The 27281-nt window shown below is 36.4% G+C and overlaps 1 protein-coding gene across 2 annotated transcripts in view; it reads right to left on the bottom strand.

The window, feature by feature from the left end:
* LOC145692895 (calcium/calmodulin-dependent protein kinase kinase 1-like) overlaps positions 1-27281 on the bottom strand; it is a 1130736-nt gene that overhangs the window by 655084 nt on the left and 448371 nt on the right. Inside the window, exon 1 of one of the 2 annotated variants that reach the window (XM_081768449.1) lies at positions 24226-26358. The exons of the other annotated variant lie outside the window; for it this stretch is intronic. Coding sequence (XP_081624575.1) covers positions 24226-24275 — 50 coding nt within the window. The 5' untranslated portion in view covers positions 24276-26358. Of the gene's footprint in view, positions 1-24225; positions 26359-27281 lie in introns of those variants that run through there. 2 annotated transcript variants of the gene reach the window in all.

Here is a 27281-nt window from a genome sequence, read left to right as displayed (position 1 = left end):
AGGGGAAAAAATAAGAAATTATATTTTTCTAGACACTTACTTTGATTCAAAATAAACGCTGCATTCAAAATTTGTAATCATAGTACGCATATTTTACGAAACGGACCTTGCTAATTAATCCACAAGAGTTTGTTCTGTGTTGCCATCTATGGACACCTGAAGTAAAGGCTGAAATTCTTACTAAAATGGCGTTCTTGAACAAAGACGATTTTGTAAAATTCCTTCCAAACAATCGACATTTGAGGAAAACTAATACCAGATTCGTAATTAGCATGTCAAAATCATTCGGTAAATGTAAAAACATTAAGATAAACAATTTCTTGTTGAGCAGTGTAATCATCAGTATACAATATTATGGGTATTAAGTAAAATAAATAAATAAATAAAAATTTTAATGACGTACATAAAAACAGTAAATACGTCATAACATATTACATAGTGCTGTAGTTCTTTTAAAGGTACGACCAAAAGGTGCGGTGAATGTAGTTGCACGGTGCCATCTATCGATGCTGTAGTCATTTCAACTATAAGCCCGGTAGCCTAAACCTTTGGTACAGCTAGTGCCCAGTTTGAACGAGTTATGACATGTTAGTTGGCTTCCAGAGGCAGAAGAGTGAGGACGTGTAAAGAGTGCTGTCGCACGCCAGCATTGAATTTTCTTCTAAGCTACAAAAGAAGTGTCAAACAAGCTCACGAAATGTCCAAATCAGTGTATGGCGAACACGAAATGTCCAAATCAGTGTATGGCGATCACGAAATGTCCAAATCAGTGTATGGCGATGAATTGATGGCATTGAAGACTGGTTACAAGTGGTATGAGCGATTCTAAAGCAGTAAAGAATAGGTTAAAAACGAACAACGATCAAGACATCCTTCAACGTCAAAAACAGATGAAAACGTGCAAACCGCGGTACAAATGATTTGTTCAGACAGGTGACCGACTATTCAAGAGCTTTCCGAAGAACTAAAAACCTCGTATGGATCCCTGAAAAGCATTTTAACTGTTGATTAAATGGACAAACGACTTCCTTCTTCACCACGAGAACGCGCCGTGCTACACCTTCCTTTTTATTCGCGAGATTTTGGGCGAAAAAATAATCTTGTCTGTACAAAGGTTGGCATCACTGATTTTGTTGGGGACTTGCTCCCTTTCCATAAGCGTGAAAAGCTGTTCACAGTGATACGTACTACCCAACATAGAACTTATCGTCGCATGATAACCAGAGGAACGTAACTCCTAGGTTTACACGCGAGGGGACAAAAATATTATTTTCTTAGAAAGATGTGTTTTTAACAAGATGGTAATTAAGCTACAATACAACAGGTGATCGACAAGGAGAACAGATGGCGTTCCGTTCCATTTACACCAGGTGGGGGCTTTCAAACTTATGTCCAAACATGAAGAAAACGAAAACCACATTTTTGGAGCTACGTTCCTCTGGTTATGCGACGTTACGTACGATGCACAGTAGACCAAGTGCGCCAAGTAAATATCTTATTTGTGTAATTTATGGATACCAACTTCACTGAAGTTTTGCTTTATCGAGTTGAGTCGTACTGACAAGGAAAGGACATGAACCTGTCTTCCGGACATCCGAATCAAACCTAGTCCATTCGGTAAACATAACAAAGATATGTTCATGCGCAAAAAGATAGGTTTATGGACAACGGAGAAGTCCCTCAGGCCCATTAACCCTGTTAGTACAAAGAAAATCGTAGACACGCAGTGAAATAGCTATTCATCAACACTGTTCATTGGAAAGTTATGGTTTATAGTTCATTCTCTTCAGCTTGAAACAAGTTTTCCAGAGATGCTATGTATTGGGGCCGATAACGTACTTGAAAAGGGAAAATTGTGAGAATGTCGGGAAAATTCCCTCCAAAAGTCTCTCCCATCAAATTTGGACCCCTCTGGAGTGACTCCGGGTAAAAGCACACAATCCAAATGTATCTCAAATAATAGTATTGGGAAAAAGAAATGTGTGTACCAGGTTTTGTATTGCTCAACAGAATAGGTATTAGGGGAAAGCATGTATTGTTACACGATCTCTTCCCTCATATATATTCCGTGTTCCGTATTCTTTCTCATGTTCCTGTGACAAACTTACATTAGTGAGAGACCGCTAAAGGAATTAAATGCCTCCTTTGATCATTTGTAAAGCATGTGGATTTTTTAATTGTCCATTTAAGAGTCCTATCACTGCGAAATTAAAATACCGCTTATTTTACAGTAATTATGTGATATATTCAAATAGATAAAAGATAATCGAAAAGTGGATCAAGACCTCCCTAGACGATGTTATTTTGCATAAGGTACCGTTATCGTGAGTCACCTAGTAGCTTTCCGTTTGCAGTTATTTAGAAACGCGAAAATAAATGCCGATTTTCAAAATGGCTGGAAATCGAAAGCAGATAAATGAGTCATGATAACGGTATCTCACGAAAATTAATATTGTCTAGAGAGGTCTTCATCCACTTTTCGATTATTTTTATCTATTTCGATTATTTTATCACATAATTACTGTAAAATTCGCGGTATTTTAATTTCGCAGTAATGAGGCCTCTTAATACTGATTTCTATCGAATTAGCTAGTTATTTATGAAAATACGAATTAATGAACAAATTATTTATACTTAAGAATTATTCCTCAAAGCATTAGAATAAAATATGAAGTTTTTCACTTTACATTGATTTCACTATTTCATGAGAGAACACATAAATATGAATTTTAAGCAGGTACTCACGTACTGCAGACATAATCTTGACAATCAATCCTAGATGCAGAAAAGTACTTACCTGAAAAGAGGGAAAAAACAATTAGATGATTAGAGAACAAAATCAACAGATTTTACTATATTACACCTTGCTGGATATGATATTTATTCCTTTAATTGAATGATAACACAGCCACAACATACACACACAAAATAAAGGTTCTGTGCACCTGCCCCAAGGATGTAGATTCGATGTATTCTGTTACATAGAATCCAAATTTAGAAACCCCAGGATGATTGAAATATGTCAACTTTTTTTATGGGCGAAAAATTTGAGCGATTTTGCTAGGGGAATACACATTTTTCGCCAGTAAAATATATATAATAAAACGTACCGGGGATTACCATTTGATTGATTGATTGATTTTGTATTGAACTCTTCAGTCAGCGAATAGGTTATATAAAGGTAACCAAGAAAGTTTTGTCGGTTTTTCACTCATCACCTTCGAACATCGATATGTCACCTCAGACGTACCCGGAAGATCACAAATAGTCCCCATCAGCATCGACGATCTTCTGCCAACGTTCTCGAATGCCATGGATTCCATCCCGTAGAACTTGATGGGCCATGAAGCGAAGAAAGTATCAAGTCCATTTTGCACCTCTACTAGCAATTTGAACCGGCGTCTTCTAATGTGATTGTCCAAGGAAAGAAACAGGCGATAACCGGACGGTGCAATGTACGGGCACTATGGCGAATGCAATAGTGTTTCCCATACAAGGCGTAGAATGGTGTCCCGAGCCATCCTAGCCACGTGGAGATTAACAAAATGACTCCTGTAACAGAAGGACATTGCCATTCAGAAGTGCTGGCACAGTTTTGAGTTTTTCTTGAACACGGCTAAACTATTGATAGTACACAGTTGTATTGATGCTCTGATCAGCTGGTAGCAGTTCTCGATGCATGATGAAGCGAGCAGTCCACCAAACACACAGGAGGACCTTCTTCTGGTGCATCCCTGCTGGTTTCAGCTGTTTTGGAACTGATTCATGGAATGCTAACCAATGATGACGGCGCTGTAGAGCTTCGTATAGGACCCACTTGTCATTACATGTCAACACCCTGTCCGGAAATGGCTTCTTCCTCAGACGAGACAGCAAAGAAACACAGGTGTCTGCTCGCGTTACCTTCTGGCCCAGAGTCAAATCATATGGGACCCATCCACCCAACTTGTAGTGCTTCCCAAGTTGATTGAGGTGCTGCCGAATAGTTTCTCCAGTCACACTGAATTGTAGACCCAGTTCCTCACATGTCTGGCCACAGTTCACCTCGATTGCTGCCTGAAGATCTTTATTTTGTACATATGTTGACCTTCCGGCACGTGGTGCGTCTTCGAGTGTTTTGTCACCGTTCTTAAAGTTGTTAAACCACCGCTGCATTGTTCGCGCAGTCACGACACCCTCACCAAAGGCCTGGCATATCTTCCACACACACGCCCTTATGACGCTATGTGGAGGTCCCATGTTCACTCTGTCCTTACGCAAGTTAACAATTTAACTGAACTGCCACAACCAGGTAGTATGTTGGATATACTCACACCAACCACTGACCTTTGCTTTATCTCCATTCTAATTCAACTGACGGTGTGAGGGCCAATTGAACACAGATCTCCACAAAAACCGACAGAACTTTCTTGGTTACCTCTACCTTTATATATAGGGTTACCATATTTTGATGATGCCAAAATTAGAATACAGTTGTATTTAGAATGTTATGTCCTCCTTATGTAATGCTGACCTTAGTCAGATAGGAGAAGACCCACGGTGTAAAGAATGAAATGTGTTCGCCGAACTCCCAGCGGGAAACGCACCTGGTGCCTTCAGTACAAAAGCTCGCGCACTAGCTACTAGAACAGAAAGGAGGATTGATGCTCACCAACAATTAGTATTAATTCGCATTGAAGTCAAATCAAAGATAAAGGATAAATGCAACCCTCCTTGCCATTCTCCCAAAATATCAATATGATACTGCTCCTATAGTAAACAAACAGTTCCAGGTTCGATTCCCGGTGGGGGCAGTTGGTCAAAAAAGTGTAAAACGCTTTCCCAGGCCAGCCACCCTGAATGACGTTTTCCTTATTCACACCAGGCAAATGCCAGGTGGTACCTATCATATAGGTCCCAGGACGCTTCCTTTCTTCCTAAATCCTTTCTTCTTTCCCTTTCCTCGGATAGTGTGCTCGCCGAGGGACGTCAGTCCTCAAACATAACGGGCTAAAGGGCCTGAGATGCCGAAAGCCCAGAAATCTAAATCCTAAATCCAACAGTAAATAACTAGCGTCAATGACCCGCTTCGCTGGGCTTCCGGGGTTAAAATGTGAAAAATGGCCTCAGATGCCGAAAGCCCAGAAATCTAAATCCTAAATCCAACAGTAAATAACTAGCGTCAATGACCCACTTCGCTGGGCTTCCGGGGTTAAAATGTGAAAAATGGCCTCAGATGCCGAAAGCCCAGAAATCTAAATCCTAAATCCAACAGTAAATAACTAGCGTCAATGACCCGCTTCGCTGGGCTTCCGGGGTTAAAATGTGAAAAATGGCCTCAGATGCCGAAAGCCCAGAAATCTAAATTCTAAATCCAACAGTAAATAACTAGCGTCAATGACCCACTTCGCTGGGCTTCCGGGGTTAAAATGTGAAAAATGGCCTCAGATGCCGAAAGCCCAGAAATCTAAATCCTAAATCCAACAGTAAATAACTAGCGTCAATGACCCACTTCTCTGGGCTTCCGGGGTTAAAATGTGAAAAATTAGTAATACGTTCCGCTGGTCGGTCACTTGTTACTATTTACTGAAACGCTCTCTGTTATTGGCTATTTTAGATCATGTTTATGTATCTAACCTCACTCAAGTTGCGGAGCTGAATTTGGATTTAAAGGGAATCAGAAGTGTCACTGTTCCTCTCAGCGACCTCGAAAACTATGGATTGGACACTAACCTAAGTTGCACCGTCAAAGTAAAATGATGAAAACCATCCCTGCACAGTGGGGCGAAAACGCAAAAAGCTGGCCAAAAGTTTAAAAAAAAAAAACGAAACTTAGTAATATAGGATTTTTTTATGTAGTTGGCTAGAGTGATGTTAGAAGGGCCCAAATCCATAAATAGAATAGGGTTTTTACTTTATTCCGACTACCTGAACCACTCTTAAATAGACCCTTCAGCAGGTCAAATGCGTAGAGAACAATAGAAGAATTGTGACGCGTCCGTTGAAACGGTTGTAACTTTCGAACGCGTTCATAGTTTTTAACTCTGTAAAGTTTTCCTATATCGTACTGGTAAGTAGAATAAGTGTATGAAGTGAAAAATTAATAATAATGATGTAATAATTTATAATTTGAATCGCAAGTCAGGCAAAATTTTCACATTGTTTATATATTTTATTAACTTAAAGCGTTGAAAACATTATGTGCACCCTCGTGCACCACGTTCATATTTTGTAGAATGGTATTCTGAAAATTAATTAATGCTGTCGACAAAAACGTAGCTGCCAAAACGTGCCAATTACGAAGCGTGTTGATGTTAATTATTGTTCATTTAATGTTACAGTGACAAGCCGTTGCAGTTATCATAACCGAATCAAATACCAATAATTTGTGTCATTTAAGTAATAATACATTTCTAATAAATAAGAACGTAAGTAACAAGTAATTGTTCATCAAAATATGTGAAAAAAGTGAATGTTGTTAAAGATACATTGTGAAAATTACGAAGTATGTTGACATTCTTTTTATTCCGCCATTTTGTTTTTTTCTTTAGTTGCAGAATCGTAATCAACAACCTCAATAACCCCTTTATCGCCACTTTTGAGAACATTTCTACGACTTTTTCGACTTTTGCAAATTTTATTCCGCCATTTTGGATCCGCCATTTTGTTTTTTTTAACTTTAGTTGCAGAACAGTAATCAGCAACCTCAATAACCTCTTAATACTAAATTTCATTCAATTTGAATATAGTTATCATATTTTGGCCAGCTTTCTGTGTTTTCGCCCCACTGTGCCCTGGTCCGAACCTAATGTAGGCCTATGTTGAAAACTTGATCGAGATCAGCCGGGTGGTTCACGAGTTATTAAGGTACAAAGGGAGTCAGTTTCATTTTTATTTATTGTATAATCTAGAAATTGATCTAATTCCACTATAGCTGTGTGACCTCATTCGCTCACCTTTTTATTTATTTTTTTTTCATTTCATGAAAAAACTACTCTCATTAATATTTAAAGAATTAATTCTTTGCTAAATTTCATGAGGAACTTTTTCGTAATTTTTAATTCCGTATTTAAAAAATCTTCTGTAATACAACATAATACGTATATACTGAGATTAAAAATGCACAAAAATTAACAGTGAAACCCAAATGAAGAGATTTATCAGCTAATCCTTCAAAGCGGTTGCTAGGCATGGAGAATTAAACAGAATATCCTAACATATACACACAACATATATAGAAATCAACTTTCCTCTTATCTGCCTTCCACGAAAGAGGAAAAAAGAAAAAAAACCGATGAGACTTTGTAATGAAGTTTTATCCCGACGTGTAGTAATGTTGATTTTTTTTTCTAAACACAAAATAATTTTCAAACTGAATAGTAAAATACAGAGAAAAGATTAGTTACACTAGGTTGATTTTTCAGTGTGGTGAATTCACTAATTACAAAATCGTCGACGAGTTGTTAATTTATTCTCTTTTCAAATATACCAACACTAGGTGGTAGTCTAAATTGAGAATAGCTTTACTATAGAATTAGAGGTAACAAATAGATAAAGAAAATATTTTTAGTACTGAGTGTTTTATAGCAAAAATAGATAAATTACAGTTGATCTTGCTTGAAGTTCTTTAAGCTATTCTCTCTATATTTGATTTTATATCCACCTGAGACTCATGATTACTAGCACGAAAACACGAAAAGTAACTTCTGGATGGAACCCAATAATACAATAGTCAGAGGCTACTGAATTAAAACAAACTTATTTCAGTCTTTTTATTCTTTCTTTTTCAAAGTTCTTGCACCTAGTTTCATACTACGCTACTTAAAAAAATTCAGAGTTGAACAAATTTAAAATAAACTAATTTCCTGCAGGGTGATCAAAAGTTCACGTTACCCATGAAGGTACTATAAAACATGTTGACGTTTGTCAAGATACTCGCCTCCTTACTTTAGACCTTCTCCATGCTGGCCCAAAATTGATGGTGATCCATGAGTAGTTCTTGAGATGATGTGTCTCCCGGACGGAGACAGTGCCAGACAGAGGGAGACAGGTAAAGCGGATATCCCGGGCGAAAGGGAATAATGTTAATAATTCCTGAGTTGCATGCACTAGCGTGCCATGTGACAAATATGAGTAAAGCATGGAAGGCGACTTTCATTTGTCAATGCAAACGTTGCTGTAAAGAAAAATTAAGATAAATACGTTCTTATATATCAAAATACTATTAATTTGCTTTCTTTCTTTTTTTTTTTTTTTTTTTTTTTGCTTGCTTGTCTTGTAAATTTCACTGATGTATGAATCTCTCTGGCCACGAACACTAAAATGTTATTAACAGTGGCGTATTTACGATTTTGTTTCGGGGAGGGCTTTCTTAACTTTCGGGGAGGGGGGGCTTTGCCTGAAAATGTGAAAATTCTGCAAGATATTTCATATACTTTACTATAGTAAGTAAGAATTGGGGAGGGGTTTAAGCCTGGAAGCCCCCCCCCCCTAAATACACCACTTGTTATTAATAAGAATCCCCTCGTTATGTGTTAAAATGATCTTAGCTGGGCAAAGCAGACATAGGTTATATGACTTTGCCCGGATATTCTAACATTTTTTGTGAGATTGAATTTGACAAAGTTAGTACTATATAGAGGGGAAATAAATTATTCAAAATTGACGGAAACAAAAGTTTCTTTTAAGAGTTATATGCTTGCTACAAGGAAATACGTAAGTATTCAAGTGCTCTATACCATCAGAAAAAATATCTTACTGTTCAGGTTAATTACGCAGCTTCAAAAAATAATTTTGGAGATAAAGAGTTCTACCACTTCTGAAACGCAAAGAAAACCAATTTCCGGCGTAAGTCTGCCTGTCTGTGTGTACAATCGGAAAGAAGAGCGAGTTGGAAATGTGTATGGGAGAGGTGAATGTGCGCAACTTCGCACCCAGTTTTGGAAATGAAATGAAATCTTTAAGTTTTACGTCTCACGGTTATGCTGGTTAGGCTAAAGGAGACGGTGATAATGAGAGATGAGTGAAATGGTGGAATGAAGAAAGTGGGAGGAAACGGGAGAACCCCGAGAAAACCCACGAGCACGGTGTTTGTCCACCACAAAGTTCACTTGGCGGGGGCTGGGATCGAACCCGGGACCCCAAGCACCAGAGGTGAACGCTCTACCACTGAGCCACCGCGCCCCCCGCACCCAGTTTTGGAAATCAGGTGATGTAGTATGTAATGTACGGCGCAATGAGGAGTTTCAAGGTTCTTAAAAAAATATTTGTAATTCTCGCACTTCTTATCTCGGACTATTTATGTAATGTATATATACAGGGTGTTTCAAAACAACACTGACAACGTTTCGGATGTGATAGCTGACACCAAGATAAGACAAAAAATACAGCCCAACTTGAGTGCACAAATTCTTCCCTTTCGGAGTTATAACCTGCTGGACACATACAAAAAAAAAACAAAAAAAAAACAGAGTTTTTGAATTTGTTTAAAAATTTATTAGCTAGGAATAAATTATTTGCCTTCGAAATGTATATCAGCGTTTATTATTTCAAATAAGGACTATCCTACAAAGAACAGGGAATACCTAGAGTTATTTTTTTAATGATTCTTACAAACAGCTTTCATTTCCATTTTTCAATCGATTCAAGTTTAATTATTTTGTGATAATGCTTCAGATTCAAGTACAATAATGAAGCATTAATCGAGATCAGTGTTTCAAAAGATTTCATTCTGGGGGCTGGTGGGGATATCTATATATAATAATCCAGTCATAGAAGTCTAAGTTCTCTTAATGGCAGTTTTTATCAATAATTAACTATCGTTACATGGTCTTTCTCGCTCCGAATAAAGCCAGAAACGCATCAGCCATTTTTGGTACTGAGTTTTGAAAGGATACTGGTTCGAAAATAAAATTTAGTTTTTTATTGTTTTATGATGTTATTTGAACGCAAGCCATTTTTGAAACCGACGAGTCACATAATCCTTCTTATTTGTTGAACTGGCGCCAGAGGTTCTGAAAAAAGGATTTCGACTATACCGACGGTATTGACAAATAATCCTGTCGTAGTTATTCATTATGGTTCAGTCGAAACTAAGCAGTTGTTGTTGGAAGATTGTAGTCGTGTTCTGTGTTGTGCTCTGTAACCAAACCAAACTTGTTTAAAAGTTGTAATTTTTAACCACTTGGTATAACAGCTCTTTTTTTGTGGACCTCAGCCACTCCAGTGTTGCCACGAGATGAAACATTTTTTCGTGTTTCGTCTTATCTCGTAAACGAGACGAGACAGAACCATTAAAGACGAGATACGCGAGACGGACACATCTTTTCGAGACGAGACAAAACATACTTTTTGCACGAGACGAGATGAGACAACCTGAAGTCTCGTATCGTATCGTCTCATGGCAACATGTATTTAAAATTTATGGAGAATATAAAGTGAGTTTTAAACTGCAGTGGCAAATGAGGCTCAGCATCCTTTTCACAGAATAAACAGTAAGGGTTGGTTTCTAAAATTTAAGCAGTGACACCCTCAATTTTGGGCAACTTTCAATTAACATCCATTGTTCACATAAAGGCTTCAATAAGACAAGTGTTGATCGATTTTCTAGCTCTACGGTGAGCGACTTAAGAAAGTTAAATTGTAATCCGGATGTATTATACAACACAGATGAAGCAAATATCTTCACACTCATAAATAATTTACCGAAGGTTCTATCCATAAAGGACACGAAACAGGTGGCTGTTGAATCCAGCACTGAACGAGGTCAATTAACATCAGTAGGTACTGTTGCAGTGGATCGGCTTCATACATTCCACCGTACTTTATAGGTATCTTATTTCCCCGTAAGAAGATAGGATTTTGGATGGTGTTCCACTTGCTTACTTAGGTTATCTAAAACCTCATAGACTCTCTCTCTCTCTACTACCACGCGCAAACTGAAGAACTTTGAGGCTTTAGATAACCTAGGTAGTGGTCATGTTTCTATGTAAATACAAATGACTGTAATGATGCATGGATCGTTGCACCAATTTCGACGATCTTTGAGGAGGCCGGTTAATCGAAAACTCACTTAGCGGAAGCACGAGCAAAATGGATAAGTTAATATGTCCGCCATTATTATGAATAAGTAAGCAAGCTATTAACCAAATACTAACAGGACTACTCCTTTGCACATTGCTCTTATTGCAGCTGAGAATGCAAGTGCGTAACACTAAATTCAGACCCTCTAAGTGAATAATGTTCTACAATAAGCTAAAACGTTCAGACGAAAGAGAAAATGTATCAGAAATTGTCATACCATAAACATATTTCGCTTCAATTTATAGTAATACTATTTGAAACTCATATGGAAGAAGGACAGCAATTCACTTTGAGTATACCAATAGAAATGAGATCACGCATAAATAGCATTATCGTACAGATGGCATAGTACGAAAGTACTTTTCTTCTAAATAGTATTACTGTAAGAAACTATTATAATTTTAGATTTTCTATTTTTTTTAAAAAAAGAAAAACTGACATAACGAAAGTTCTAGAATAAATACAATATTTAGCCCATACTTCCAATTAGTAACCTTAATTGTTTTACTTATACAATAATACCACCTCGTGATAATTGAGTAACTACTGGAAGCCTGGACATAGCTGTCCAATTAGCCGTTTAATTATTCGTGGGTCATCTATACTCTTAAAAACAGGATCAGCTTTACTTACTGTGAGGCTCAGTGGAAACAAATTTCGTTGTCCCTATAGAATTATTTCCTGCAAAAGACTTCCAGATAATGAGCGACAAAGCAGTCTTTTCGGAAAAAAATACAAATGTTCCTCCCAATCCTCCTTTTTATTTATAATCCCGCACAATCACGGCAATTATGCTTACAGCCATGACTATTGGAGGTTACGATACTCCTTTTTCGATTATTTTTATTGGTTAACAAGATCAGTGAGATTGGTCTGAAACAAGATATGAAGAGTAAAATCGATTGAATCTTAATTTAAACTCGCTTTATGCGTATTGCTGGTTTCAAATGATTCTTGAGAGGATCGGTGTAGGTGGCCCTAGTTGCTGTGGTGCGTGAGGGCATGTAGTATTAAAGAATAGGACCATTCTTATCCCAGAATAAAGTTTAATCTGATTTTTCCTGTAGTGAGCTGGCTGTGAAATTTCTTTTGTTTTGGCGAAGAAGAATGTTGACATTCTTTGCTTGCATGTTTCGTCTCCGGTTGAAAATGATGCTTCCAACTTTCATGTCCGGTGACAATGTGAGCTAGAAAATCCTCACCCTACTTTTCATAACTCCTCAACAACTCTTGACATGTGTTCACCTGACAATCTTTCAGTTCCTGTGTCAGCTGTCGAGGAACCCACCTGGCGGAAACTTTTCTGTAGAGGTACTAAGTATATGCACTATGTGTTGCAATGAACCGAAGTTCATATTCCGCAAGGAAGCCATTTCAATCCGGGTGACACGCCGGTTTCCGGACGGGGAGCATCGGTCAACAAAGTCGTACCCTCTGTGAATTTCTAGTAACACTCAGATTTTTCGCTGTGGCAGACAGGCGTTCCCATATCTCGTCTTCATTCTTCGATGAAATCAACCGGTTTAACATCTTCACTCCACAAAAACCGCATAACTCCATGCTGTTCTTCCTTGGTGTAACTGCGTACAGATTACGCCATATTGAATCAACTGTTAGTCTACTCCAACCCCATCTACCGGCACTGCTTCGTAGTATCAGCTCGGAAAGACATCAAGAACCAACGATGTTATAAAAATAGAGAAACTACCTTTATAACAAAATCTTGAAGCTATACGTCACAGTTTCGCCACCCCTACTCTACCCAATAAGATTGCAATGCTTCGAGGCAACATTCATGGCGGAAACGAAAGCAGCCAATCAGACGATGGTGGAAACAAGAGTAACCAATTAGATGTGCCGATGTTCGGTTGTTTTATAGCTTCATTGAGTAATAGGAAGATATATATATATGGGCAGATAATCTATTTTATAACATCCTTGTCAAGGACTGTGTCTGCAAATTTTCAAACGCATAGACAACAAAACAGATTTTTAATGACACTTTTAGCGGTTTTCAATGGATTCTCTCTCGCAATAGTAATCATTTAGTGTTTTTTATATATATATATATATATATATTTTTTTTTTCTACTCTTTAGTAGTGGTTTTTGATTATTGTCTGAGCTTTTCTCAAAGTCGATTTATATTTCTATCAAATGTTTTGTTTTTTAAATTTCTAGAAACCAAAGACTCTGGTGCGGCTTACACTTCTTAACGTTAAAAATAAGTAAAAGAAAACTTAGTAAACTGTTTTCGTCATCTGGTTATTTCTTCTGACAGAGGAAGGAGTTGAATGAACTTTCAATTTGTTGTTGGGATATTGCTGCTACGACGCCATTGTAACTCTGTTAATGATGTCTTCGTTTCCGTAATCCCTTTATTTATCTTTTTTTCTCCTCATTCAACTTCAGAATTGTCTTTTCTTTCGCTCCGATCTCTAGCCTTAATTTATTTACGCAATGGAAGAGAGTCCTTGAATGTTAAAGAGAAACTAACACTTAACGTTACTTTGAACAGTAACAGAAGAAGGAATAATGACAAAAGTCAATAATATATATGTACAGAGTGATCACAAAGTCCTGTTATCCCCTTTCGCGTGTCCTCATATTCATAGATGGTCGCATTGTATTAATGTGGGATCATGGCAGAGGACAACTTTTGAGATAGTGTGACTATTGGTTGTGACCGAAACTAAGATAATTTACTTTTTGCTCTAAATTTTATTGAATTTAAAGTTCGTAAAAATATCATCGCCACTCGAGATATAACTTCGTTTATATCATTTTCAGTGAAAAAAAAATGTTCCCTCAAACTCTCTTGGGTGAAACCTACGGCCTAAAGCCCACCTGGGAGCACTCGTGAATAAAAATCAATGATGGTGAAATAATTTGTGGGATTAGAATCTGGGATAAAACGGGAGAACTCCGAAAAAAATCCTCGAATACGATATTATCCACCAAAACTTTACGTGGTTTATTATTCAAACAAGCACACTTCACGTAAGAGATTAGCACACTACCACTGAGCTACAATGTCTTCTTTAACGCAATAGGGAAACGTACTACTTGATACTTATCTACAATTATTCTGGAAAGTAAGATTTTGCTGCTAATTGGAGATTGTGTAACTTCAAACTGCATTTATTTCACGACAAAAATCAGTTTAATGGCAGAAAGTTCAGTATTTTCTGAGTTACTTTCGTTTTCTTGGATTTTCCAACAGCAACACACGTTGTCAAGGAGTAGATCGATATAAGTGCTTTGTATTTATAAAGAGATCTGTTCACAATTGACAGCGACAAAGTTGAATGTTAAATTGATCTCTTTATGCGTGGCCAATCAATGAGTAACACGCTGTCAACATATACAGTAGTGCCAGAACTCATTCATCCACTTGAAAAGAATCTTTCGTCAATTCAATATATACACTTTTACCTGCCTTTTTTTTTTTTTTTTTTTTTTGTATTTGGTGTATACATCATTATTATGTCTGTCATTACAAGTACACTAAATTAGCCACAATGGTAGAACTATCTATATTACTCTTATCACGTAAATTGATAAGGATGATGGAACTGTGTATGTTATTCTTATCACGTAAATTGATAAGGATGATGGAACTGTGTATGTTATTCTTATCACCACGTAAATTGTTAAGGATAGTGGAACTGTGTATGATATCACGGATGATAGAACTGAATATGTTTTTCTTATCACGTAAATTGATAAGGATGATGGAACTGTATATTTATTCTTATCACGTAAATTGATAAGGATGGTGTAACTGCGTATGTCATTCCTATCACGAAAATTGATAAGGATGGTGGAACTGTGTATGTTATTCTTATCACGTAAACTGATAAAGATAGTGAAACTGTATATGTTATTCTTACCACATATATTGATAAGGATGGAAAAAGTGTTCCCGTTATCATTATTACAATATAAATTGATCAAAATGGCGAAGCTGATAAATATGACAAACTTGTTTTAAGTTCTTAGGTTGTATTCTGTTGACACATTTTTAATAGCAAGGAATGATTTGTTTTGGTATACTTTACAAGGAGTCCAATGTGTTTACATTCGAATTTCTACATTATGTTTCTGAAATAAGTAACTAGTTATATCACGCGAGAAATGCTAGCATAAAAAAAAAAAACGATTAGTAAAGTAATTTGTGGGGTATATTCGGTTCATATCTTGGTTCATTCTTACAAGGGACATCACCCAATTGTCCGGCTCCGATTTCAATGAAATTTTTATTGCTGATAGAGGACATGTATTCATTACTTGTGATGACAGAAATTTTTGCCATGGTGCATGTTTTCTATTTTTTAATAATTTTTAAAAGTTGTGATGTGGTTAATAGAGATTACTGCAGAAGTCCCTTACTACCCTTTGTAAACGGAGTGTTAATGAAAGAACAACCATGTAGATACGTATAGGGCCTAGGGGGAAGTCGTATGGTACGTATGACCTTGACGGCAGCCATCTTGAAATCCGCCATTTTGAATTAAGGTCAAGTTTTTAAAATGGGAATAGGGTAATATGATACATAATTTCGGGCTAGAATTTAATCAGGAAGACAATGGTGAAGTTAGTTTTAAGATGCGCTCATTTAGTGAAAAGTTACAGGCATATTAATGGTTTATACTTACTATGTGCGTAAGTCCCTTACCTCCGCTTCTAACTCGCATATCAATAATAATAAGTGGATAAAGGTTTCGGTAATACATATTATGCCTAGAGGGAAGTGATACGATAAGAGTATCATTGACGGCAGCCATCTTGAAATTCGCCATTTTGAATTAAAGTGAAGTTTTGAAAACTGAAAACTATAGCATGTGGCACCAAATTTTAATAGTAAATTTTCCCCAAAAGCCAATGATATACTTATTTTTGTTCTATAGTTAACCAGTGTGAATTTATGACTCTTCTAATGTGCACGAAACGTCCATTATTCGATCTTTCAAAGTGGCAACACTCTTAATTTTCACCACATGTTTTAAGATTCAGAAAGATTACTGGATGCTTAGCCCAACACTATTCATGAACTGACAAATCGCAACTCTTAAAGAAATGTAATAAATTTAGAAAACATGAGCCATGGAAACAATTGCAAATTGCCAGTTGGAATCTTAAAACATGCGATGAAAATTAGGAGTGTTGCCAATTTGAAAGATCGAATAATGGACGTTTCGTGCACATTAGAAGAGTCATAAATTCATACTGGTTAACTATAGAACAAAAATAAGCATACCATTGGCTTTTGGGAAAAATTTACTATTAAAATTTGGTGCCACATGCTATAGTTTTCAGTTTTCAAAACTTCACTTTAATTCAAAATGGCGAATTTCAAGATGGCTGCCGTCAATGATACCCTTATCGTATCACTTCCCTCTAGGCATAATATGTATTACCGAAACCTTTATCCACTTATTATCATTAATATGCGAGTTAGAAGCGGAGGTAAGGGACTTACGCACATAGTAAGTATAAACCATTAATATGCCTGTAACTTTTCACCAAATGAGCGCATCTTAAAACTAACTTCACCATTGTCTTCCTGATTAAATTCTAGCCCGAAATTATGTATCATATTACCCTATTCCCATTTTAAAAACTTGACCTTAATTCAAAATGGCGGATTTCAAGATGGCTGCCGTCAAGGTCATACGTACCATACGACTTCCCCCTAGGCCCTATACGTATCTACATGGTTGTTCTTTCATTAACACTCCGTTTACAAAGGGTAGTAAGGGACTTCTGCAGTAATCTCTATTAACCACATCACAACTTTTAAAAATTATTAAAAAATAGAAAACATGCACCATGGCAAAAATTTCTGTCATCACAAGTAATGAATACATGTCCTCTATCAGCAATAAAAATTTCATTGAAATCGGAGCCGGACAATTGGGTGATGTCCCTTGTTAGAAACATTTCCTGATAGAAAGCTGTTTGTATACATAATAAGATATTTTGTCGCCATTTATTTCGAATACTTAAGGGAAATCCTAGCTATTGGCATTATTACAATGCAAAATCAGATATGAAGCTACTGTCAAGAAATTAATTACAAAAAAATGTTAAACAGGGCGAACGGAAATCGATTCCTTTCTTTATAGGATAAAGCAACATATAAGAAAAAGTACTGACTGGCGACTGATACATTAATTTATTCTTCTATATTGGATTGCGATTTTTTCCTTTCTCTAGCTCCATTGTTCAATTGACCAGAATACTGAAAATCTGTCTGTATCTAGTATTACAATGTAAATTGATCGAGATGCTGAGATAGTATCACTTATTATTATTAAACTTAAAGTAATCGGCATAGTGAAACCATCTCTGTTATTGTTACTACTATCATCCGTTTAATCAGCATAACGTAAGTTGATCAGAATGGTGTTATTCTTACGACGTATACTGATCACAACAAAATAAGTGTGCTTGTTATCATCCTCCAAAAGTGAAGAGTTCAGGATGGTGAAATCGTTATCGTTATTGAAAGGTAAATTGGTCAGATTGGTGAAGGTGATAAATATGATAAATATGCTTTAGGTTTTAGTTCGTTTTCTGTTGATACATTTCTATCAACCACTGAAATTCCCGTTTCTTTAAAGAATCCAATCCTTCAACGAATAGAAGGCTACAAATCAAATATACGTTTAATTCTAACAGCCTCTGACTTCTAAAGAATTCAATCCTTCAACGAATGGAAGGCTATTCAGTCAATTCTAAGTTTCAGACTTTGAAAAGAATCCAATCTTTCAACGAATAGAAGGCTACAAACCATGCACATCAAATATATATTTAATTCTAACAGCCTCTGACTTTTAAGGAATTCAATCCTTCAACGAATGGAAGGCTATTCACTCAATTCTAAGTTTCAGACTTTGAAAAGAATCCAATCTTTCAACGAATAGAAGGCTACAAATCTTGCAAATCAAATATACGTTTAATTCTAACAGCCTCTGACTTCTAAAGAATTCAATCCTTCAACGAATGGAAGGCTATTCACTCAATTCTAAGTTTCAGACTTTGAAAAGAATCCAATCTTTCAACGAATAGAAGGCTACAAACCATGCACATCAAATATATATTTAATTCTAACAGCCTCTGACTTTTAAGGAATTCAATCCTTCAACGAATGGAAGGCTATTCACTCAATTCTAAGTTTCAGACTTTGAAAAAAATCCAATCTTTCAACGAATAGAAGGCTACAAATCTTGCAAATCAAATATACGTTTAATTCTAACAGCCTCTGACTTCTAAAGAATTCAATCCTTCAACGAATGGAAGGCTATTCAGTCAATTCTAAGTTTCAGACTTTGAAAAGAATCCAATCTTTCAACGAATAGAAGGCTACAAACCATGCACATCAAATATATATTTAATTCTAACAGCCTCTGACTTTTAAGGAATTCAATCCTTCAACGAATGGAAGGCTATTCACTCAATTCTAAGTTTCAGACTTTGAAAAAAATCCAATCTTTCAAAGAATAGAAGGCTACAAATCTTGCAAATCAAATATACGTTTAATTCTAACAGCCTCTGACTTCTAAAGAATTCAATCCTTCAACGAATGGAAGGCTATTCACTCAATTCTAAGTTTCAGACTTTGAAAAGAATCCAATCTTTCAACGAATAGAAGGCTACAAACCATGCACATCAAATATATATTTAATTCTAACAGCCTCTGACTTTTAAGGAATTCAATCCTTCAACGAATGGAAGGCTATTCACTCAATTCTAAGTTTCAGACTTTGAAAAGAATCCAATCTTTCAACGAATAGAAGGCTACAAACCATGCACATCAAATATATATTTAATTCTAACAGCCTCTGACTTTTAAGGAATTCAATCCTTCAACGAATGGAAGGCTATTCACTCAATTCTAAGTTTCAGACTTTGAAAAGAATCCAATCCTTCAACGAATGCAAGGCTACAAATCCTGCAGATCAAATATTTACTCAATTCCAACAGCCTGATAAAGAATCCAATTCTTCAAGCTGTGAAAGCAACTTCGGTATTTTTTTCAAAGCGTAATTTTTTCCGAGACCTTGAATCTCTACTTGAATGTAATACTGGTCACGATAAACATTAAATTATTTTTTTTCACCATGATAAAGTTACATTTTTATTAGTACCATGCAAGTGGGACTTATAAGACTGTGTTATCAGTCTGTCCGTTTCTCCGTTATTTCTCGCGATAACTCTTCAGCAAAGGAGAATTTTTGAATTCTGTTCGTTTCAATAGATAGCTAAAACATCAGCCGAGTTCATTAATGGAGTCAATTCGATAACAGTTAATCCTTTACGGATAACAGTGGCTTTAACAGTACCTATCTGCAGTGGCGGATCCAGGGGGGCGATCGGGGCAATTGCCCCCCCCCCAGAAGAGGAAACTATCTTATTTTATAAAACCCATCCTAGAGTTTGGAGCTCTTAAAAGCAGCTCTAAGTAGCAGTATTACAATCCACCGCTCCCCAGACGTCCGTCCTGGATCCGCCCCTGTCTATCTGTGTCCCATTTTCCATTATTGAAACAAATGCAGTATACATTAAACATCGCACCAAACTTCTCCCGTGGATGACATCTATCAGACGAAATTAAAATTTCTAGTGTATGATCCTTTCCACTATCTACTACAGTCCGCTGGAAAGGAAAGAAATTTGGTAGTAATTATTGGCATTCACATTTTTGTCTTCTTTAAACCTTTCTGTATAGTTGGTCCATAGGTTATGAAAGTCTCTATATACGTTTCGAGTTCGGACAACCACCCCAATAAAAATCTTTTAAAAAAAGAATGAGACGTAAGTGTTTCGCCTAACGCCGTTAATGTCGTACTTATGGGGCGATGTTTAATGTATACTGCATTTGTTCTATTTGCGTTCGATTCAGTTGAATTGACGTCATTTTCAACTTAATCGACCGTGTAAACGGGAATTCAACTTAATCGCTTGTTGATCGAAAGCGACCAATCGACTGGCAACTGAATTAAAAGACGTTCTATTTTCTGTGGTTAAAATAATTGAACACATCCATCCATCTGATTCGGCCTAGTTACTTCGATTTAGTGGCAAATGCAGCGAGTCGATTTAGTCGTGCGACTAAATCGATTTAGTAGTGCGACTAAATCGATTTAGTAGTGCGACTAAATCGACCAAGTGTAAACGCCCCATTACGGACAACATGGGAAAGCAAGTTTGTTAGCGGGCGAGGGGAAGAATTCAACACTGGAGCAGCGTGTAAGAGAGGAAAGTGGCTGTGTACAGATCATGCATATTTATGCTATATCCTTTTTCTTGTGGCTTAGTTGCGTTCCTACGTTCCGGATCAATGATACTAATTTATAAAACGTTGAGGGTCAGGGCAAAAAAAAAAAAAAAAAAAAAGTTATACTTGTGGGACATTTTCCTTGTTCCCTCCGCCTGAGACGATAGTTTGCTATATGTGCGGACATTTTCAGCATCTTTATTCCAGATCCAGGATATACATTAGATACATTAAAACTTCTCAGCTAAGTTCTCTCAATTTCTGATGGGTCACTAAAGATGTATGCCGTCTAGCGTTGTAAGCATGGCATGCGATACTCTTTCTGTTAACCATCTCAGGTCATTTCTTTTGAATTCCTAGGTGCAATCGCATTAACTGTCGGCAGTACAGATCCGAATCTATCTTTCTGCCCGGTGGCAATAGCTCGTGATGCACAATGCCCTTGCACGCCCGCCAAATGAACAGTATAACCTTCCTGGACGTCAGTGTAATCTTTGCCCCAAACTATGGAACTTCTCGCTCGGCCACGATCTTTTTCACTCATGGTTACCGTAGGTTACTACTTCTCATCACTAATGATCAACTGCTTCAAATAATGGTTCGAGTTCTTTACATTTTAGTAAAGACACCCACATAGAAATTCAATTGAGTTAATGCTTTTGAGTCAGATCTTGAGGCAAACAAACGAAGGGTTTCTTTTCGAAGCTAGCTTTCTCCAAATGGTTTAACTCTGTATGATGATGGACGTTTAGATCTTTGATAATATCATGGCTGCTAACGTGCAAGTTTTGCTCGACTTTTAGCCAAAATATCATCCACGTTTGCTATGGTTGGTCGCTCACTGTAAGGATCATTTTGAGCATCGACATTTCCAGAACGAAAGTGACTAGACCATCTTTCCGCTGTTGCCTTTGATAACGAATTCTCGCCATAAGCAGTACAAATTTCTTAACGGGTCTGAACAATATTTGCGCCTTCATAGAAATAGGATTGTAAAATGTAGGGCTGTTTTGCAAAAAAATACACTATTTTCACGGTTGAACACCTTACATCTGATTATAAGAATTCCAACACCTCTTGCACGTTTACTTGAATCAACTGACAGCTGTCAAATGATGTGGGTCAGACCGTTGCAATTCAAATTACCCTGACACTTATGAAAATGCAGGTCTAAATAATAATTAAGGAATACAAATCATGTCCAAGAATAGCTGTTATGAGCTATGATTCTAAATCTTGTTCAATCATGCGATTTTAGGGTCGCAGTGGAACGTTGTACAGGCCTTGAAATGGTCTTAAAGACTGAACGTCAAATTGAAGAGCGGAAATGTGTGGTCTCAAGAACAATCTCCAGTGCACAAGATACAGAAGTTTCCGTGCACACCGAACTCGTAAAGAAATTATACAGTTACTTGCTAACTTATTAGAATCATGCTAATCCTAACGCCTGTTACATCACACGATAACTTTAGAACGAAAGCTAATTATATAATTCTGTTTTATTTATTTATTTATTGCTATGAGACAGATAGAGTGACTAGCTCGTCCGACCGAACATGTTTATATACTTTTAGGCCTTACTATAAACGGAAGCATATTCATTCATAAATATACGTTTTGCGTAATTATAATATGCAACAATCAAAGCATATCAGAGTTATAATCATCTATCTAGCCGAACATGTTTATATCTAAATCCTTAGCATAAACGCAAGCCTATTCATACAGAAATGAATATTTCGCGTGACGATAATATGCAACCCTCAAAACATATCAGAGTTACGGGTTACGTAAACATCTAGCAGAACGTGTTTATATTTTGTTAATCCTTACTATAAACGTTAAGTCTATTCATTCATAAATGAACGTTTCGCATGGTTCTCTTTACCAACTTTAGCAGAATTTATTCAATAATTTATTTATTTAAATTTTATTAATTAATATAACAAATTCTTAGGAATAATCCATGAATCCGAGTTATACTGGAATCATAAACAAACAAAAAACGAAAAGGAAGTCTGAAGAGCGTCTGAATTTGAAGGTACCATCCCGTTATTTGCTTGGTGGAATTAACAAAAACAATGGAGAAAACCTTAATCAGGATCGACAGACAACGTACGGTTAAGACACTGATGGCTAATTTATCGTATAAGACACTTCCTTATTCCCCTGAGACGACGGTTCGCTAAATGGGCGTAAATAACCTTCGTTATACGACTGTGTATACTGCTTGTTGTTTCGTGTATCTAGGTAAATTAGGGACTAAATCTATGAACAAAACCTCTATGGAATCTGCTCGGTAGGCTACCAAAATCCTTACCTTTCAGAATGGACTTGCTAACCAAGACATAAAAGAAACTCTTTTTCACAGTTAAACGTCAAGTCTCCATTCAAATATATTTGAAAGCCAGCTATGCTGTTCTTGTTACGTACGGAGTTCCTTTTTAAGAAAAAAAAAAGAAAGGAACAAATGACACATTTTAAAGTTTTATTCACAGGTAGGATGAAACATAATTGCCGGCCTGATTGAGCCCGCGGACCATCATTTGACCATCATTGGTCTGAAGCATTAGGCTGCCGATCGCAAGACCTGTTTGTAGCGGACTTAAGTCCCGTTCAGGGTTTTGATGTTATGTCTTGTGCTTTCTCATCATTTCCTTTAGTCTAAAGATCAAACACGTGGGGTGTAAAACTCAAAAATAAAATATGAATTCTGAACTAATGTTAAAATTCGACTTGCAGTATTCTTTATTCGAATAACTACTCAGAACATTTATTCAAATAGTAAATTATTATTCGAATCCCTACTCTGGTAACGAATAATTATTCAAACGCTTATTCTAATAACGAGCAATTATTCGAACACTTACTTTGATAACGAATAATTACTTGCAAACTTATTCCGCTAACGAAAACTTATTCTGATAACGATAATTATTCGAATACTTATTCTAATAACAAATTATTATTCGAACACTTATTTTGATAAAGAACAATTATTCGAACACTTATTCTGATAACGAATAATTATTTGAACACTTATTTTGATAACGAATAATTATTTGAACACTTATTCTGATGAGTAATTATTAGAACACTTATTCTGATAATGAACAATTATTCAAACACTTATTCTGAAAGCAAATAATTACTTAAACACGTATTCTGATACCGAATAATTATTCAAGCAGTTATTCTGATAACGAATTATTATTCGAACACTTATTTTGATAAGGAACAATTATTCGAATACTTATTCTGATAACGTAAAATTACTTGAACATGTATTCTGATAATGAATAATTATTCGAACACTTATTCTGATAACAAGTAATTATAAAATGAAAGCAGAAGAAGGAGGAGTAATTGTCCTGTAATATTCATTCTTATGTTGAGAATTATACCATTCTTCCACACCAGGTTCGAATACTTTTAACAGCATTAGTCTGGACCTAATCAACTGCAAGGCAAGAACACTAATCACTAGTCTATAATCACTCAGTAAAGAACTTGACTTATGATGTAACATATTCCTTTCTAGACAGTAAGAAGTCAAAGGCTTTTGGAATTAATGCACCGAATACGCATCCTCTATTATACGGCCGGCCATAACCCTACTTAGACTATTGAATCACATAGTTTGGCTTGGTCAGAAACAATGGTATAAATGTACTGACAGCACATCACCTATTCCAAAGCTTCATGTAAGCGCCAACACCATGAAGTTTAAAAATCCTATCAGTTTCGATTTTAAAGAGATAAGATTTTAATCTATCAATTTATGTCCTCGGAAGTTAACATCAAGGTTAAAATATTAATGAGTACAACTTACATTCAAGTAAGTCTTCTTTCTCTATCAAAAGTCAAAGCGTGTCATCTTACCTGAGTTCCGCTTCCGCGAAAAGCATGGCTGGTGAGCGATACTCCTTCATAGTTCCGCAAAGACTACAAGTACCATCGGTAACAAATTGCTTCCGATGTTGGGAGAAGAAGTAATTAACCACTCGTCTTCCATCGTCACCGAGACACGAACCGGAAACAACAACAAGAGAAACAATGACTCCAGCACTGGCGTCATTATCCGTCGGAGGAGCGACGCGGACAGAACTCGCCTCCGCCACCGGAACACCTAAAAAAGTCACTACCACCCTTGTGTTTACTTCCTACAAGGCCTGCGCGCAAGTGTTGTCCTGGTAACCGACTCGTCTTCAGCATCAGCGCGCAGGAACCAGTGTTGACATCTCCACAGATTTATTATTAATTCTTAAGCTATAGCGAAGCTTAGAAGGAAGATAGTTTTGTATTACTTCGTTAATCTGATTCATTTCTCACCAGCATATATTTAATATTCAGTGGCAGAGCTACTACAGACTCCGCACCGGACACGCAAACGTTAATGACGTATCTTAAAAACTGAGCTTTCTTCTAATCAGACACGAATTTACGTCTTCCTGTTTGAAGATTTTCTATCGTCAGTGATGAAATACGATAGCTTAAGAATGAAATCCATTATCGCATCTTTAAAGATGCCTGCTATGAGGGAGGGGAGGGGAGGAACTATCTGCCCCCATCCTACAAAGAGAAGGGCAACACTTTCTAATAATATTAGTAAAAAGACCTGGATCTTCCATTTTTTAAAAGAATAGATTTCTCTTATTCGTTTTTCTCCTTTAAGCCCCAGAACCAATGCAAAAGAAAACTTCTGAATAATGAAACTTGATTATTTGTCTGTAAATGACGGGTATCAATTATAGAAACACTATATAAATCTAGATTACTCATGCGATAATTGTATGCAGTACACAGCAAATACATTAGTTATAAATATAAATACAGGGTAAGTAGAGACGAAACTATTTCGTAAATGCGATATGTGCGAAACGTTAAAAAAATGCGTATATGTTTCAGGAAATCTCAAACTTTTTGTTTCAGAGCCAGATATCACGTTTAGAAAATATCGCGAATTTTTTTTTAGAAATTCGGCATTATGTACTTACGATAAATGCGAATGAAAACGAAAAAAATGGAATTCTTGTTAATTATTGCTAATAATAACTAAAAAGCGCATTTCCCATACTATTTAACTCAGAAACGTTGCATTTACGAAAAAGCTCTGCCTGCGAGGTATTTGATTCAGAAACTGTTTCACTTCATAAAGATGTAGATATCAACTAAACTCAACTGCTGTTTAAATCGTTGACTGTATTTGGTGGTGGAGTCGCGGTGGCTCAGTGGTAGAGCGTTCACCTCTGGTGCTTGGGGTCCAGGATTCGATCCCAGCACCCGCCAAGTGAACTTTGTGGTGGACAAGCACCGTGTGCGTGGGTTTTCTCGGAGTTCTCCCGTTTCCTCCCACTTTCTTCATTCCACCATTTCGTTCATCACTCATCATCACCGTCTCCTTTAGCCTCACCGGCATAAGCGTGGGACGTAAAACTTAAAGATTTCTCTTTTTTTTTTTTTTTTTTTTTTTTTTTTTTTTTTTTTTTTTTTTTTTTTTTTGTAGTGAAAATGTCTATGATCTGTTGCTTACCGTAAACGTAAAAGTAAAGTTATTGAAGTTCTCAACAGTGTGGATAAGGAAGTTGACATTGTATCATTGCTAAACAGTTTAAATTTTAACCATAGATCTTTTGCTGTCAGCTCGTTACGTTCAATGTGGTTGTCAGTCTCGAATGTTGATGCCGAGAGATTCTTCTCCAAGTATAATAAGATTGTTACTGACAGGAGAACAAACTTAAAAGAAGAATTGGTAATGTCTTGTTGCATGCTATCCTTTAACTAAGGATGACGTTAGAGGAACTGTTTAAATTTTTGCATTCATTTCTATATTTCAGTGAATACATTAGTTAAAATGTGTACTTAATCAAGGTATATCCTTATTTTTGTATTAGATATACACCTTACTGCCAAAAATACATCGTCTACAAGTTCCATAACTTAAAAAAAATTGTGCTAGATTTTAAAAAATAAATGAGACATACCTAAATGCAAAAATTGTGATAATTAATGCTACAAAGTATAAAAATTGTTGAGAAAAACTTTCGTCCCTAAGGATAATATTTATCTTTACCCATTGTTTAAATTACTGGGGAATATTCTCAAAACAGAGTGCAAGGCGAAGTACGATTCTTCGTTATTAAAATTTTATCATTTGTTTCTTTATCTTTGAAGCTTTTGAAATCACAACGAAGGATGAAAACCCCAAAGGAAAGAGAAGTAAATTATCAGGGAAAGGAAGACGTTCCGCATAGAACGCTTGGCTAAACGACTCTCTCTCCGCGTTTGGTTTTGCTCATTGGAGGTTTTCTACGATTCCTACAAAAAAAAAAAAAAAGTAATTTATTGTGCACAGAGAAAAAAGGAAGATTTCAATTAAATTCAGCTTGCAACTTCTCTATCTGGAGGTTCAAAGTCACTGACTTATGACTAAAACTTTTTTATTTGAAAGAGAGATTTTCTATCTAGTGAGCTATATCGCAGATTACAGAGTATTTTCTTACTGAAATATGTATGAATTAAAAATATTTCATATTTGATATGAAGGAAATACTAAAACAGTGGGGTAGAGTGAGGCTCGAGGAAAAAGACTGTTCGTTTCCATATCTGAGTGTCCGTAAAATAGAGTGGTGTGCCCTATAATAATACAAAGCCTATATTTTATTAGGATACAAAAAATGTATCCGTAGTATCGAAATGTATGTTACATATACCTTAACGAATCAACCGCCCAGTGAGGGTAGGATGGCCGTCAATCCAGTGCTCAATTGTCTATATTATACCATCACTGCACTGTACTTAGTGTGACGAAAGTGCAAAATAATAAATATATTGGACGAGGTCGTACCAGGTCGTAACTCAGCCTGTATTATACGTAACTGGAGTCTGATAACGGAAACATCAAACGACATGTATCATATTTAATAAATGTATTTTAA

This window comes from Thermobia domestica, chromosome 8, assembly GCF_964235325.1.
Source record: "Thermobia domestica chromosome 8, izTheDome1.hap1.1, whole genome shotgun sequence".
NCBI lineage: Eukaryota > Metazoa > Arthropoda > Insecta > Zygentoma > Lepismatidae > Thermobia > Thermobia domestica.
The sequence above is the reverse complement of the archived record's forward strand: the minus strand, read 5'-3'. Positions and strand labels throughout refer to the sequence as shown.